Source organism: Dermacentor albipictus, chromosome 1, assembly GCF_038994185.2.
Source record: "Dermacentor albipictus isolate Rhodes 1998 colony chromosome 1, USDA_Dalb.pri_finalv2, whole genome shotgun sequence".
In the NCBI taxonomy this organism is placed as follows: domain Eukaryota; kingdom Metazoa; phylum Arthropoda; class Arachnida; order Ixodida; family Ixodidae; genus Dermacentor; species Dermacentor albipictus.
The window spans coordinates 106,786,477-106,804,878 of NC_091821.1; the positions used below are offsets into that span (position 1 = coordinate 106,786,477).

General features: G+C 46.5%; 1 protein-coding gene across 2 annotated transcripts in view; it reads right to left on the reverse strand.

The window, feature by feature from the left end:
* The window catches only part of LOC139049149 (histidine ammonia-lyase-like), a 69,736-nt gene that overhangs the window by 7,296 nt on the left and 44,038 nt on the right, over nucleotides 1-18,402 (reverse strand). For both annotated transcript variants that reach the window (XM_070524391.1, XM_070524389.1), the window contains exon 17: nucleotides 5,206-5,446. In XM_070524391.1, coding sequence (XP_070380492.1) covers nucleotides 5,236-5,446 — 211 coding nt within the window. In that variant the 3' untranslated portion in view covers nucleotides 5,206-5,235. The remainder of the gene's footprint in view (nucleotides 1-5,205; nucleotides 5,447-18,402) is intronic.

Genomic DNA, 18,402 nt, shown 5'->3' on the forward strand with positions numbered 1-18,402 from the left:
TCATTAAGTCGTCGTTATGGCGTCGTAGTCATCAGCCGTCATGCCCACTGCCGCGTTACAACAAGCAGCATACGACTTCATCACTTCCTGGTGCAGTGCAGCATGACTGTGACACTCGACGTCGGCTAGCTCATCTGCAATGGGCAGTAGCAGCATCGCTATACATCGAGTTTGTTGTAAAGCAACAAATGATCCACCAGGATGGCTAAATTCCTTCATTGTACCAGCAAATTTGTTGTAGTGGTTGTCGTAGAGGCGTTCACAATGCACATGAAAGATAGGAATTTGGCTAGGACATAAGTGGTCCTTCGTTACGAGGTCATTTTGTTGTAAAGGCATTCTGCTCAGCAAGGGTGACACTGAAAGCAACGCCCTGCATATTGCACTTTTCTTTTTTCTATTACATGGAGCTTTAGGTGGGCCTCTGACATAGCTGCCCGAGAACAACAAATGAGCAGTGACAGGACAGGTTGGCAGGTGGGATGTGTTAACAGCCAGCATTTCCCATTTTCTAGTAATCACTGGCTCAGCTGAAAGGTTGCTGCATGCACAACCTTGTGCACAAGAGTAATTCGTAGTAAAAAATTACTAATGGCTGGCATCTATCAGCTGGTATCACCAGACTTCAACTAACAGCCGGCCACCAATTCCAAAAATGGTAAGCAGGCGCCCTATCTTAAAGAGAGGGGGAAAGATGTTTATGTGTTGAATGTTGGCTGAGACTAAAACTTGGCCGAGATGTTTCCAGCTTCGTTCTCTACCTGTGAAATGTGCTTACTTGCCAAGTTTGATGCTTTGCTGTTAAACAGGCTAGTTGGTTGCTAGAATCTTTATTCATGTTACCAGTGCAGTAACAAAGGGACACAAGAGATGCAGACAGCACAAATGCTGGACTACAACTGAAGTTTACTTAACACAAGGCTACAAAAAGCCAAAACTGTAAAACACAACAAAATCGGAACCTAACTGGTTAGTATTTGAGGCTCTGAGCATCAAAAATGGTGATAACTTAATTAGCACAGCTTCTGTTGGCATCACATAGAAAGAAATGGAGTACCTCAGTCAGAGGATGAGTGGATGCATACATGGTAACAATTCTGTGTTTAGAGTTCTTGCTTTGTGTAGCCTTCTGTTAAGTAAATTTCAGTTGTAGTCCAGCATTTGTGGTGTCTGCGTGTGTTCTTTGTGTTGATTAATACTGTGCTCGTAACACAAATCAAGAAGCCTAGCTTCATGCGTGGTTCAGGACTCATTTAAGGGGCTCCTTGAAATAATTTTTGTTGCATCTTTAAGACAATTATTTAGCATAAAACCTGTCGTAGAATGCATTGTCGCAAAAATTGTATCATGGCACACTATATTGAAAGAGCTACAAGTAATGAATTTGCCCTTTTCTCAAGTCACATCACTCCCCCACAATGTAGTTAATGTGACAATGGCTGTATCCCACGTCCCTGAGCACATTATTTGGTGGCGCGAGTGTTTTCTACCTGCGATTGGTTTGAACCGAATGTGTTCCCACATCTATTTTCAATGTATTTTCTCATCACTTTGGTAGTGGTGACCTTAAAATGAAGTTTCCATCATGTACTTGCTGCAGTGCACTCCCTACACATGCCTCTAATGCAAACAGGTGAGCACTGCTTCACGCATGTATTTGAGGGGGAAAATAAAGTACCACTCTGACAAGCCACGGCACAGCAGGTGCATGCATTGACCAGCTGTGTTACTTTATCACGCCAGTAAAAAACGTCACCGCACCTAATTCTTTTCTGAAGGACCTGAGCACAAATTCGTCTGAGATGACCCCCTCCCCCCATATTCTGCTGACAGCCACCACCACTGTACTGTTTTAACATTTAAAACATTCTTTCTCACCCCTCCTTTGCTTTGTACAGTTCATAGGTCACGCAGAAAGCCCAGCTCTTTGGAATAACCACTTACTCCACTTCTTTCCTGGCATGTATTCACGGCATACATACAACAACCAATGGTCCACATTCTCAGGTGGAAGCATACCAAAAGAATTCACTCACGCGCTAGTTGGTGCATTGTTCTTGAAAACTATGATTGTTCAGCACAAATGGACTGGACATAAAGGAACACAAACAATGTAAACCCTAAAATTAGGAGAAGGAACAATTCTGGCAGACATCTGGCAGATCACTGCAATCAATGTACATTGGGTGCACACCATTAGTTAAGACTACCCTTCTAAAACAGGCAAAAACTGAAACAGAATGCGAGGTAGTTGAAGCAGCCAACATTGGGAAAGCTGGTGACCTCCACGTGAGTGCACCGAGCATAAATATTTACATTAAACAACTGCAGTTTCTAAATGGTCATCTCTGATGTGTTTTCCTTGTTTGATAACATGTCTGCTTGTACAAAAGTTGGTTTGACAATTCCGAAATAAAATAGTTGGAAATCGGCACCCATCTATAGAGTTTGTGTTTATGCCCTGTCCATTGTTGCTACACTATGCCAGTTTTCAGGAAGCATGCCATTGATGTGACTAATAGTCTATTTTTATTACATTTGTGTTTTTATTTTTTACAGCTAAACGGAGTACATATACATATACTATTAAAAAAACACAATTAGTAGAACACCATCCTTAATGTAATGATGACACCAGATGGTAAACTAATGAGATTGCTCACCTGAAAGGCATCTTGCCCATCCCCATTCTATACATAGAATGGGAATGGTTGAGAGAAAGCATTCAGAGTGGCATTGCTTTGATTGGTAGGAAATTTAAATCTCTCATGTTCATATATATATATTGTATGGTTTACATAGGGCAGGTAAAGTTGACCCTTAGTGTTCACAAGGGTCTCCCTTACAAAATGAATGTGTTCACGTGCAACTATGACAATGGTTTCAGGGTCCCTTTAAAATGTACTTTCCTGCACTATATTTTTGGCACAAAGCTGCATTTACTTTGGGAATGCTATGGCATTGTACAAACATGAAAAGCAGTATGGCCCAAGTATGAAGATTCACAACAAAAGCATCCCCCCCCCCCCCCACCTTTAGTGGGAATTTCAAATCAAACCATATAATGAGAAAATAAGTTAAATATTGTAAGAAAATGCACATTTAGCCAGAACCTTTGGCAGTTGTGCTGTGTAAAATGCTGTGCAAATTTCTTTTTGGTTATGTTGTTCAAAGTATACTTTAAAAATGTGTTGATAAAATTTCCAGTATGTAATCAGTTTTCTTGTGCACAAAGAGCTGAAGCGGCACAGCAGCCATGCAAACATTGACCAAGATGGAGTGCTCACATTGCCGAAGTGGCACCTTTGTGTGATCTAAGCAGTCTGTCTGCTATTTCTCTTGTTTTACAGCAAAGCTGTTAAGGGAGTTCAACAGCAGTTTTCGTGCAATGATGGTGAAAGTTTTGAACAACAGAAAGCCAAACCAGTTGGTAAGGATTCATACTGCAAGTAAGAGGTAAGGCGTGTAGCCGCAGACACAAGGAAGAGAAATGGACAAATTCACAATTCGTGTTGTCCACTTCTCTTCTCTTGTGTCTGTGTCTGTGCGCCTTACCCCTTCTTTGCATTAAGGATGGTGAAAGCCGACGTCGGTGAATGCTGGCGTGCGGCGGCATGGTCAGTATCAAATGTCAAAGAAAAACCAGTTGCGTATGTGCATCAGATTCCCTAATTTGCTTAGAAATGTAACTATCAATGGTCATAAGGTAAAAATCAGCTTGCGTGTACCTCACTTGAATAGAGAGCTTTTTTGTGTGGCTTATTTTAGCCACTAATTCGCAATTCTTCGCTTCTCACATCACATTTTACTGGCTCCATGTTGAAGGTCAGCTAGGAGGGGCCCAAACTGACACACACTTTGTGGGTGTTGCGTCTGGGCCTTATGATGGCTAAGATCAATCTTACAATCAGTTCTTATGAGTATGTTTTTGTACCGTATTTTTCATGATTGTAAACGGAAACGCAAGTCTCCACACAAAGCTTGAATATACAAGCACATAAAAAGCCTCAGGGATAGTGAAGGAATTGCACCAGATATAGTATAAAGCATTTGCACAGTACTTAGTAGATTTCGGACACTGGCAAAACACCCCCTAGGACTTCCAAAAAGTGAAAGAACTCCCTTATACAGCTTCGCTGTCTTATATGCGTGTTGCTCGGGGCATACATCTGCAAAGGATTACGTTTTTTTTTTACCAGAATATTTAGCATAGCATATAAAGCTCAATGCGTGTTTTCTGGTGCCAAAATGGTGATATGAGGCAGTTAGTCAGCAGGGTTACCTAGCAGAGGCAACACTGGAAATTGGCTTTTGAACTGTAGAGCACATTTAATTTATGAAATCAGAAGCCAATGTTCGGTACTATATTAAAAAGCTGGCAGGCATACGCAGCCATGTCCATTCAGTGCCAGTTTCACCTGATGAACACTAGTATCATCAGCTTGATGCCTGATACTAAGAGCAAGAACAAAGTTAGGTTGGGAGGAGGGGGTAAAATTAAGGTCTTTTTATGGCAACATATTAACTTCAAGCAGTTCCTTCGGACCCTTGCAGCTCTGAAGGCACACTTGGACATTTGTCTTTGAAAACATTCCGAGACACTATCTCTTGCTACATACAGACTAGATGATATACATCATTGACAGCCTCTCATTACCTTTTTGTTGTCAGCTGTATAGACTTCAACTTGGAGCGTAAACTTTAATACTTTCTACATAAAGAAATGCTATTCCGTGCATCATTCCATTTTTTTTTTAGAGGGCGAGGGGGGATCTCGTGTGTGAAGTATGGAAGTAAGTTACATGGCTCCAGTGCAAATTTCATAAATGAAAGGATGTAATCGTCACCATTTTACTAAGTAAGTGTTCATGGTCATTTTGGTCCAAGTGCTTGTTAACATAACCAAGTGACAATTTATTCTGTATTCATACTGCCAAAAATGGGCTTTGCTTATGTCATCTGTGGAGGCCCGATGGTTGGAAAACGGAGTTAATGAAAGGCCATGCATGCGTGGGCTAGGTGTAATCACATGTTTCTGCACTGTAACATGTTTGCAGGAACTTTTGTCATAATGCATTGTGTTCTATTATGTCATGAACTTTATTTATTACTGGCTCATACCTTCATGAAATAATTTCCTCATTTGAATACATCTGCAACCATCTCTTGTGACACTAAGTGAAAGCAACAAGATTTGCTAATTACCATAGAATTTGCCAGAATGCCTGCCTTCAGTCAGTAGTCATGGTTGTCCACCCTGCGTTTCTTGCTTGAGCTTGCCACACTGATCTCTGATGTCGTTGGTGAAGGCATTCGTGTCTCCTCCTCCTGTACTGTGAAGTAGTGGTCCATGTGTGGCTTGACAATGTCCCAAACACGCGACTGTTTCAGCAGGTCCGTGGCCGCGTCAATGTCAGGCGCCATCACTCGGTCTTTGTCCCAGGATCTTGAAACAAAGTAGCATCACTATGCAACTATTCTGGGACAAGAACTGCAGTTGTCTAATCCTGATGTGGGCACCTCTATGCAAAGCCTCTACAACTTCAGGTCTCGAGTAAACAATGATAACTGCCACGGTAGAAAAATATTTATTGATTTACAAAGTTCCCTTACAACGAATGCTGTAGTGAAAATGACAAAACTTGCCACTTGTAAGAAAGTGCAATTTTTTTCTTTGTTTATAGATTATATGCTTCTCAAACTATTGTTTCTGTCATTACCCAAGAATTGTCAAGCTTACTATTGCTCAGATCACCCACTGCCCCCAACCACCAGTCCTTCGTTTGATTTGTTCATTGATTTTCAGCAGAATGGCATATGGAGAAGGGGGGCTCACTTAAGGTCCACATAGTGTATTCTAAGAATGGGCATAATGTATTGAGCGCAATAAAAAGTCAGTTCTACAATCACTGTCTCTTTAGATTTCACATCAAGTTCTTACTCCTTGCGCCACCTGCTCATGTGTCTCATACATATATGCAACCTGGAATGCACGTAACAACACTGTTTATGCATCATCGATGGTCGCTAACACGGTGCATGTTGCTATGCAGTGGCAATATTTTGCACTGGAAGTTGTCAGACATCAGTATATATGTGTGTATTAGAGTGTGCTAGCATATGGTATATTCTAGTACACTATAGTGTGCATGTGTGCACATGCAAATACACAAATCACACCACATGTAGTTATTTAAATGTTAACAGAATTTTAAAAAATCACCTGTAGAATATAGCACAAATCTACTAATAGCTGGATTACTCAAAGAGGCAGACATTACTTGCACTGGAAATCAAAATGCATAATTGACAAAATTTCACTAATGAACTTAACTAATTACGTTAGCGCACATATAGCAACACACAGATTGTAGCCATTGATTTCAGAAGGCTCATTTACTTGGAAATTAGTTTTGAGCTAAGCGTAGTCAAATTTGAGGTAAAAATGCATGGTTCCACTTCTTTAACATATGCATTTTTATGCAATGGACCTCAAAAAATACTGGAACACCAATGTATTTTGTTGCAAATTTTGGCGATCAATATCTCGAAACTGGTGTGGCTTCGTTATATCGAAATTTCGTTGTATTGAAATTCGGCCTTTTATGCAAATAAGTACAGTCGCCAATACGGTTCTTCTTTTACGGAAAGTGACCGCAGAATTTTCGAATTATTGGACAATCGAAGAAAGCAAAATTGAAGGAGAAAATTTATTATGATGAATTTGGGAGCCGGCGACGAATGATATGGTTTCAAGCCACATCGACGACATCTTCACAATGCGGTACGAATTAAGCGAAATCAGCCACGCTTTCGCGTGCATTCCGCCCCCGTGGCTGATAGCGTAGCCCGCACTGAGATGACGCTATCATGAAAAACGGCGGCTGTGGAGAGCAAGTGCCTCGGCTGCCTCTCGCTCCAACGGGTCAGCGAAACTCGAGATTACGCAATCTGTAATACTAAATGCGCGGGAAGACAGCTTGCATGATGCCCCGCTGTCTCGGCACGCCCACTCTTTGCACACGCGGCAGATTACCTCTAAAGCAAGCTGCGCGGCTGCATATGTGCACAGCCGTGCTTAAAGGCATGCACAGCCACGGCCGAGACCAAGCGCCCCTTGCGCGCTTGATCGCGTTACCGCGAGCTCGCTCCCCTCCCCCTCTCGTGAAGCCACCATCTTTCTTGTCTCACCCTCGCACACTTTCACTCGCACCTAAAGCACAAAGCGCGCGGGGCGCGATATTATCGCACTTGGACTTAATAGGGAACATGATACGGCTCCACTTCGACGGTCGCTCTTGTCGCGCCGCGCGCCATTTCAGAGGTGCCGTTTGCAAGCAGCCGCTTGTAGTTCATTCATTTGACCGTCTGCGTCCGCGGAAGTTTCCATCTATTGTCTCGGCATTCCTTTGCGACGGAAGCGAAATTTCGTTATACTGAAATCGCATACAAACACATTTCGTTATATTGAGGTTATGTATATATATGTACAGAGAGAGGGGGGGAGGGAGAGAGAGAGAGAAATCGTACGCGAAATGCGCGAAATGCGAAATAGATGCGCACTCGCACGCCGCTACTCAAGCGCCTACAAGGTACCATTGAAAGATATACGGCTGCATTCTCTTATCGCCGCATCGTAAAAGGCTCCGCTACGCTTATCAATGCGTCAGCGGCGTGTCCTCTCGATGCCGCGACCATCACGTTGCGTGAAATATCCGTGGCTATTCCCGTGGGAGCGCTTGAGTAGCGGCGCGCGAGCGCCTATCTATTTCGTATTCTGGATGTTTCGCGCGCTTTTGGTTTTTCTCGGAAAAACCAACGAGGCAAAGCTGTGTACTATACAAATGCTCGATTCGGAGGTTATTTGAGGTGCCCTACAACTTTGTAATTGATATATTTGCGATTCAAGCAATAATTGAAAAGTTCACTAATTAAACGTAATTAAGTAATTAATCGTGATGAAAAAAATACTGGCCGTAAGTACATACGACTACGGCTACTATGCAGTCGGTACGATTTCTCTAGAGCTCTTGAATATTTTAAAAATATTGGTCCAAGTTAACTGGGACACCCTATATATATATATAGTGACGAAGAAGATCGGCACGCTATTAAGCCCTGTTGCCATCGCGTGGCTCATACCCAGTTCGCTCTCTGGCTGCGCCCTAGCTGCTGGTGCTGCGTTTGTCGCTGCTGCTCTCTGCGACCCGAATAAACCCCTTTGCAGTTGGTGGAGCTGCTGGGTGCTACAAAAATTCTGGAACTTCGCAATCGGACACTGCAGCTCGTCTTCATTATGCCGGAAGAAGGACCACCGTAACCACAACCCGCTGCCCCCGTGACTGCCGTGGTCTGCCGCCCCGGCCCGTTGCACCAACGCGACCCACCCATCTTCAGTGGTACCGAAGACCATGACGTAGAAGACTGTCTCGCTGACTACGACCAGGTGAGCATCCACAACCACTGGGACGACACCAAAAAATTCAATTACGTGTCGTTTTATTTGAGCGGTGTCGCCAGCGTGTGGCACCGCAACCACGAACGTGATCCCACGACGTGGACGGCCTTCAAAACGAACGTGACGGCGGTATTCGGGCGCCCCGCCGTTCGCAAGCTTCGCGCCGAGCAACGTTTGCGTGGTCGTGCGCAACAGTGCGGGGAGACATTTACCAGTTATATAGAAGATGTTGTCGACCTTTGTAACCGCGTTGACGTCACAATGGCTGATGCCGAGAAGGTCCGCCATATCTTAAAAGGCATTGAAGACGACGCCTTCCAGATGCTGTTGGCGAAAAATCCGGCGATAGTTTCTGAACTCGTCAGTCTCTGTCAAAGCTTCGACGAACTACGCAAGCAGCGCAAACACACCCGCCAATCTCCTCCTCAGGCGTCTTCAATGTCGAGCTTGGTTGTTGCCGCGGATAACACTTCGCTGCTACTACAGATCAAGGAGTTCGTCCGTGAAGAGGTGGTGCGTCAGCTTTCTCTCATTCCACTTACGGCCAGTCGAGTTCTCCGCTGGAGCCCGCTCTCCAATCTGTCATCAAGGAGCAGGTAGCCGACCACATTTCGCCTTCTCTCCAGCAGGCTCCGACTGCCGCTCCCCTGACGTACGCCGAAGTCGCTGCGAAGCATGCACCACATACCTACGGTCCCCTTCGCCCGCCTTTGCGCCCGCTAGTATCTCCTCCAGTCCGGCCACTGGTGCAGTATGCACGACCTCAAGACCATTGGCGCACAGAAGACAATCGTCCGATTTGTTTTTATTGTGGCCGTGCTGGACACGTGGCACGTCACTGTCGCCTCCTCACACGGAACGTCCCCAATGTGCGTCCATATGCGCCACGTTTCCAACAACGCCGTAACTATTCGGACAGCGTTGAATCCTCCTGCCGTCGAAACCGCATTCTGCGCTCGCCGTTCATCTTCTCCTCGCCGCCGCTCCCAATCCCCCACGCTCCGTCGGCGGAGCCGCCAGGAAAACTAAAAGTCGCAGTTCAGGAGACGAGAACTGCGGTGTCAGCGAAATGTACAAGGCCTCGCACTTCCCCGAAAAACGTTATTAAAGTCGCAATAGAAGGATCATTGACGCTAGCACTTGTCGATACTGGCGCTGCACTTTCAGCCATAGATGCGCGTATTTGCCGCAAGATCGGAAAAGTGACGACGCCGCTTTCTGGACCGTCTCTTCGCACTGCCAACGCGCAGCACGTCGAGCCATCCGGCGCCTGCACCGCTCGTGTCGTCATTCAGGAGGCCCTCTATATCATAGAATTCATCGTGTTGCCATCTTGTTCACATGACGTCATATTAGATTGGGACTTTCTCTCCACACATCATGCGATCATTGACTGCGCCCGCGCCGAAATCGAGCTGTTTCAGTTTTCGGGCGTTATTATCACTGACCAGAGGGACCCTTGTCACAAAATCACCGTTTCTGAAGACACCGTTATACCTGCCTGATCTTCCGCCCTTGTCAGTATCTCTTGTGACTCTGTACATGACCGAACAGCACTCTTCGCTCCATCTGAACATTTAGTTCGCCGCCGTTCACTACCACTGCCGTTCGCCATCCTCGAGTTAAAAACTGGCGCCTCTCACGTGCGTGTCAAGTCCATCGGCTGAACCAATTAGTTTACGCCGCCGTGAAAGCCTTGGCAGAGCAGAGCCACTGGCCTCATCTTCAATATTTGACACGATGGACGACTCCAATTATCTTGCCGCTCTCGAGGCATCGCCTCCTCAGTCACTGCCGCGTTCTTTTACGCCAGCTATTTCCAGTGAACTTACGACGACGCAGCGCGACGAACTTCTTCACTTGCTCCTTCTCTTCCTCTTTTGACTGCCAAGCAACATCACTCGGCCGCACAACGTCTGTTTCGCACACTATCGACACTGGGAGCCATGCACCCATTCGACAGCGTCCCTACCGAGCATCGGCGACTGAAAGAGGCGTTATCAATGACCGGGTGAACGATATGCTGAAACGCGGTGTCATCCAGCCTTCTAGTAGTCCTTGGGCATCACCAGTCGTCCTTGTTAAAAAAAAAGGACGGCACCGTACGATTTTGCGTGGATTATCGAAGGCTTAACAAGATTACCCGAAAGGATGTATACCCGTTGCCACGTATCGACGACGCCCTTGACTGTTTGCAAGGTGCGGAGTTTTTTTCCTCCTTAGATCTCCGCTCTGGCTACTGGCCGGTGCCCATGGCTGACGCTGACTGTTCTGAAACCGCGTTTGTAACACAAGACGGCTTGTATGATTTCACTGTAATGCCGTTCGGTCTGTGCAACGCGCCCGCCACCTTTGAACGCATGATGGACGGCATCCTGCGCGGCCTGAAGTGGCATATACTTGTCTCTGCTACCTCGACGAGGTTGTCGTCTTCTCCTCTGATTTTTCGACCCATCTTCGCCGTTAACATCAAGTTTTGACCTGTCTCCGGAATGCTAGTCTCTCCAGCTCAACCTAAAAAAGTGCCTATTTGCATCTCGAAAACTGACTATATTAGGCCACGTTGTCTCCCAAGAAGGCATTCTTCCTGATCCTGCTAAACTTCGCGCCGTATCCGAATTCCCGAAGCCCACTAACTTGAAAGCAATACGCAGCTTCATTGGCCTATGCTCCTATTTTCGACGTTTCGTACGAAATTTCGCTACTGTGATCGCACCACTAAACCAACTTCCCCAAGACGACAATGAACTTTCTACTTAGTCGGAAGCCTCTGAGGATGCCTTTACGACTCTTCGTCGCCTACTCACGTCTCCGCCAATATTGCGCTATTTTGATCCAAGTGCACCTACATAACTTCACACCAAGGCCGACGCCAGTGGCGTCGGCCTTGGTGCCGTGCTTGCACAACGTCAGAACAATAATGCCGAATACGTGGTCGCTTATGCCAGTCGTGCCCTGACAAAACCTGAGGCCAATTACTCAGTAACAGAAAAATAGTGCCTGGCTATCATATGGGCTCTTCAGAAATTTCGCCCATATATATCTCTACAGTCGACCCTTTGACGTGGTGACAGATCATCACACTCTTTGCTGGTTGTCTAACCTCAAAGACCCGTCGGGCCGCCTCGCTCGGTGGGCTCTCCGCATCTAGGAATATGATATCCGTGTGGTTTATCGCTCTGGACGCAGACACTCTGACGCCGATGCCCTCTCGCGCTTCCCAGTTACTTCAGACAGCAGTACTTCTACCTACAGACATATATCTCACCACTTGACATCCTGGACATGACCTCGGAGCAACGAAAAAACGCATGGATCGTCATGATATTCGAATTTTTGTCAAATCCTCCGGCAGCTTCGGCACCTCGAGCGTTACGCCGACAGGCGCAGCATTTCACCATCCGCAACGGACTTTTGACAGCGGAAACTACCACAATGACGGCCGCACATGGCTCTTAGTAGTGCCCCGCCACCTTCGACAAGATTTATGCTCCGCTTTTCACTCTGACCCGCAGTGTGGCCACGGCGGACTGTCAAAAACCTACATACGGCTTCGCCTACGATATTATTGGCGAGGAATGTACGACTTCGTCCACAAATACGTACGCTCCTGCATTGCCTGCCAACGACGCAAATGTGTCCCGCATATCTCCACCGCACCTCTCCAGCCACTTCCCCTCCCAGCTTAGCCATTTGACCGTGTCGGCATTGATTTATACGGGCCTCTTTCATCTACTGGCGCAAGCAACCGATGGATTGTTGTCGCCGTAGATCATCTGACACGATATGCTGAAACTGCCGCCTTGCCCGCCGCATCAGCAAAAGACGTCGCCTCGTTCATTCTAAACAACTCTGTTCTCCGAACTGCTGAGCGATGGGGGTCGCGTATTCCTCTCCAACGTCCTGCAGTCACTCCTGTCGGAATGCCAAATTATTCACCGCACTGCTACTGCTTATCATCCACAGACCAATGGCTTAACAGAACTCTTGGTGACATGCTATCGATGTATGTTGCGTCTGACCACTCCAACTGGGATCTTCTACTTCCATTCGTCACATACGCGTATAACACTGCCTCACAAGCCACTACCGGATTCTCACCATTCTTTCTGCTTTACGGCCGCCATCCCTCCAGCACCATTGATACGGTTCTCCCGTACCGGCCCTACCCTGCTGAATGCTTGCCTGTTTCTACGGTCGCTCAGTACGCCGAGAAATGCCGACAATTGGCCCGTTCTTTGAGGTCTGCTCAACAGTGCCGCCAAAAAGAGCGGCATGACCTCAGCCCACCCTCTTACCCTTTTCCCATCCACTCACTTGTGTGGCTTTGAGTCCCGCCTGTTGCTGCTCCTGGCCTTTCGTCCAAGCTGCTCCCGAAGTACCACGGGCCCTACCGCTTGGTTGCGCAACCATCACCAGTTAATTACGTGGTCTTACCCGCATCGCCATCTCCTGATCTGCGTCGTCGGGGGCGAGAGACTGTGCACATTGACCGGCTGAAGCAGTATTACGATCCGCTCACCTCTTCCTAGGTCGCCAGGATGGCTACTCTTCAATTCCGGGTGTGATTGTGACGAAGAAGATCGGCACGCTGAAAAGCCCCGTTGCCATATCATGGCTCGTACCCAGTTCATTCTCTGGCTGCGCCCTAGCTGCTGGTGCTGCGTTTGTCGCTGCTGCTCTGCGACCCGAATATACCCCTTTACATTATATATATATATATATATATATATATATATATATATATATATATATATATGGCGAACGGGCTCGTCGCGGAATCAACGGAGCGCATGGATGTCAATTCCGAAACTTCATGGGTACAAAGTTCTCAAACTTTTTCGTCAGTTCGTCAAGAGAGCCCTCGGGCTGCCCGTCAGAACGCATACCGAAGACCTCCTTCGGCTCGGCATACACAACACTATGGAGGAAATAGCCGAGGCTCAGGAACGGGCCCAGCTAACTCGGCTGTCCACCACGCCGGCCGGCAGGCGTATCCTCGAGGAGATCGGACTCGCACCCACTAAGAACTTGGCTGAAAACACCCAAATCCCCAAGACATAAGGGAGAAGATCGTGGTCGCCCCTTTGCCCCGCAACGTTCATCCCGTTCACAACGCAGGTCGTCGCAAGGCAAGAGCATTAAATATACTGAGGCAAATAAACAAAGACAAGATCGAAGCAAGCTTCGTGGATGCAGCTGCATATTGAGACGGCAAGGCTTTTGCGGTTTCCGTCGTGGACACGCTGGGCAAAGTCATCAACTGTGCTTCCGTCCGGACGACGAACCCCGAGGTGGCCGAGCAAGTGGCCATTGCATTCGCCATGCAAGACGGTCGGAGAGAAAGGGTGTATTGCGATTCGAAAGTGGCCGTCAGGGCATTCCAGAAAGGCCGGGTAGCCCGGCAGGCAATTCAAATTCTGAAAGGCGCCAAACACGGCGACACCTCCATACACTCCATCCTTTGGTTCCCTGCCCACGTCGGGGCGATTAAGGGGGTTCCTCTGAACCTCAACGAGTCTGCCCACGAGGCTGCGCGTGGTTTGCCGACCGCGCTTCCCTCGGATCGGGCGACTCTCTCTCCGCACGCAGAGACGCTCCTATCACGCACAATGAACTTACTAAATTCTTTTACTTAGAGAGAAGGGTTTTCCCGCCGCCTCACTCCAAGCTAAGCAGGCCGCAGGCGGTCACGCTCAGACTCTTGCAAACGAACTCCTACCCAAATCCGGCGTCCGTTAACAGCATATATCCCGATATTTATATATTTATATATTCTTGCGTGGCCTGTGGTGAGGTTGCTACTTTGCCTCATATGCTCTGGGAGCATCCGGGTCGCTAGGCCCGAAGTTCGCCAAGGAAGAGTGGGACGCGCTCCTGCGAAGTCCCGTCTTTGAGGACCAAATCCTGGCCACCCAGCGCGCCCGCGATTGGGCCGGCAGACTAGACCTGTCAGTCCCGTCGTGGGATTAGCCGGGTGCGCGTTTTATAGCGTTTTGCTGGACCCAATAAAAGTTTATTCACTCACTCATAAACTTTTTATGTGAAAGGTGCACTGACATTTCCAAAGTTGTGCTTTAGATCTTCAATTCCGGAACTTCGTGCGTTTAATGTTGTTATAAACATTTGACGCCAAAGGTGCACTGACTTCTAAAGTCGTACATCAGAACATAAAAGGAGACAAGCCAAATTGACATACTATTAGACAAGTTGACAAGGCATGCAGCGAGGTCCGATGAGACGAAGCGTTATGGTGGTTCATTTGTGCCGTCATGTCGCATAAAAAAAAATATCAACATTTTTTTTTACCTACGCTAAAGCATCCATGTCAAGACACTAAAACCAGCAAAGGTAAATACGTTCTTATTTATTTTTTTCTGTTTTGACTTTTATTCACAAGGACACATTGAGCCTCTTCAAGTTTTTTTTTTTTTTTTTCACGCTGTCTTACCCGCGGGCTGCCAGGGCCAGCCAGAGCGCATGCGTTTTTCTCGTGTTGCCCCGACCACCGCGCAGCGCACTTCGGTGCGCGTTTGGTTTTCTCTGGCCGAGTGGATTTTCGCCTGGCAGAGTTTTGGACGCTTTCTGGCGAGCAGACGAGAAAAAGAAACAATGGTCGCTCGCCGCCATCGCTGTGGGGACTCGGCGGATTACACCGCGTTCTCTTGAGCGCAACCTCTCCGGAAAGTCTTGTCTCGCCGGTGTAGGATGCAGAGCAGTATGCGTATGCTTCTCGGTGGACGAGGCGTCTCACGTTTTCATCGATATTCATTTGGTAGTCACATTAGGTGCCCAAAGTAGGCATTAGATTGTGGCCAACATGCTTTCCTTTGCGTCTTCTTTTTTTTTCATTTCGGTGCCCCCACCCCACAAAAGGAAATAAGAGAAAGACATTGTTTGGGCGCAGCGAATTGTCACATTGTAAAAGTTCGATATTGTTACTTCTTTTGTTGCGGAAAGTAATGGACCGCCAGACGCTTCAGTTGCCGGATACTCTTATTATATTATTACGATAGCAAGTATACGGCCACTCCAGGGGCATTCCTGCCGTCGCCCTCGCCCTCATGTTCCGTATAAAGTCCAAGGGCGATACAATCGTGACCGCGCGCCGCATGCTGTATGTGCGAGTGAAAGCGTAGGGGGAGTGGCATGGGTGATTCGACGATGGTGGCTCAGTCTTGTGTGCGCAAGGGAGAAAAGCGGGGAGGAAGCGCACCGCCTTCCGTAGCGCGCGATACATCGGGGGGAGTGGATGGAATGGGGGCGGGATCTAGGATTCTGTGATCTGCAAATCATTGATTGCGCAACATGTTTATCTGCCTTGTCTGACGCATTATATACATTGACTTTTTCTTAGATACGTAGATTTATTGGAGACTTATACGTATATTTATATATCTTGTTGCGAGGTTTTGTCTATACCTGCAGTGAACGTTGTTTCCAATGACACTTTCTTGCCCTTTATCAACTGTATCTTCGCATTTGTATATTCCCTTGTATCTTCGCATTTCTAACGTACGAGGGCGAGTCAAATGAAAGTGAGCCTACTCACCCCGCGCAATAATAGTTCGGTTCATTATCTGCGAGGCATGAGCATAGCACACAGGCAGCAGGTGAGGATAACTGTTCTTTAATGCTCTCATACACTGGGTTAAACATGGTTGTGTGACATAATGGACTCTCCACAAGTTTAACAGCGTGATGCCGTGAGGTTTTTGACAGCTGAAGGTGTTTCCCAAAAAAGAAATTTGTCGCCGTATGGCTGCCGTATACGTTGAACATTGGATTTCATTGGCCACTGTGAAGCGTTGGGGCAAACGGTTCAAAAAAGGCCGTGAAACTTGCAAAGACGATCCAAGACCGGGCCAAAGCCACCGTGCAATCACCCCCAACACAATTGCAAAAGGTTGATGAGCTGATTAGACAAGAACGGAGGACAAGCATCGATGAACCGGCAGAGCGTGTGAACATCTGTCACGGCTCAGTTCATGCCATACTTCATGAATATCTCGGTTATCGGCTCTTGTATGCGCATTGGATGCCCAAGATTTTGAACCATTGCCAGAAGACGGACAACTTCGGCGCTGCGTTGACTCATCTGATCCGGTATCACAATGAGGGTGACGACGTCTTGTCTGCAATTGTGATCGGGGACAAAACATGGTGCCACTATTGCGAGCCACGGCAAAGCTTGCAGTGGAAACATTCGAATTCACCACCCCCAAAGAAAGCAAAGTCCGTCATTTCCGCCAGAAAGCTGTTGACTTTTTTTTTTATCGTCAGGGGCCATTACTGATAGAATTTGCTAAATCTTGAGAGACTATCAATTGTTTCCGATATTGTGAAACGCCGGATCGGCTGCGTGTCGCAATCAAGAACAAACGTCGTGGAAAATTGACGAATGCGGTCATCTTGCTGCACGACAGTGCCCGTGTCCACGTCGCTGATGTGGTTAATGCAAAAATGGCAAAGTTCAAGTGGGAAACGCTGCAACATCCGCCATACAGCTCAGACCTGTTGCCTTGCGACTTCCACATTTTGGGGCAACCGAAAAAAAACTGTTCAAGGGAACCAGATTCGCGTCGGACGATGACGTGAAAGAGTCGGTTATATACTTTTTGAAGCAGCAACCCAAGGAGTTTTATGAGACTGGAATCACCCGACTCGTTACTCAATGGGACAAATGTCTAAATGCTGATGGAGGCTACTTTTAAATAAAGTACTCCGTTTGTCATATATTCGCATTGGCTCACTTTCATTTGACTCGCCCTCGTATATTTTGCAGAACGGCTTTATATACATGCTCTCTGTTGGGACAATAATTTCGGTGCAATTGCTCACGATACAGGACCGGTGACAGCTGCTCATGCGCAATACATTGGAACAAATGACAGCGTCATTGAGATTTTTCACTGGCCGTTGCATATGTACAAGAATGTAAACAAGGTTCTTGAATGGCAGTTTCATTAACATATTTGTCCTCAATTTGTTCATTTCGTGGCCTTTACATTCTTTGTATGAGCGGCATGCACTGCTTTGCTGGTTTCGAACTGATATAGTTCTGAAGTTCGTGTGATATTACCTTATTAAATAGACAAAAAACATGGAAGCACTGATATCAGTTATATTGGGCACAATGTTTAGGTCATATGAGTATATTCTTTTATGAAAAAATACCTATTTTACTTTTTTTGTTAGAGCGTGGCGTTCAAGAATTCGTGTATTGGATTCCTCGACAAATTGTTGAAGGAGGAGGCCGAGCTGCAACGTGAGCTCGCCCCCGAACGAAATTTCTGGCTACGCCACTGACATTATATATATATATATATATATATATATATATATATATATATATATATATATATATATATATATATATATATATATATATATATATATATATATATATATATATATATATATATATGTAGCGCGATTTGACTCCACGTGTCTTTGCAATAATAATTAGGTGCTGTCTAAAACAGCGCAGTTATGTTGTACAGTCTTTTTAATTAGGACATATTAGGACGTTTTGTCCCATTTTTATCTCCATTGCTCTTTCTGTTCTCCAATAGTAGACGGCCCACACGTATACGGAAGTCAATGGCTGTCCGAAGCTGTTATCGTCTGCACTGATTTCCGTATTGCGCACCAACTTCCTCTGCGTGTCTGCAGATGTAGAGTGACCCAGAAGTATTACGATCATTGGGAGAGTAGCCAAAAGGGCGCCCAAATACATGGACGAGCCTGATAGCGTGATGCTCCTGCTGTAAGCGGGTAATGAGCAGCCTCTAGAAGCGGTGTACCTTCCCGTTAAGACAAAGCAAGGTAAGGGCAGACCGTTATATATATTAGCGATGCCTACAACTACGTAAACACGGAACTATTGCGGAACATTGTTCAAAATAAAGATTGTGGAACATTGTTCAAAATGAAGATCTGGG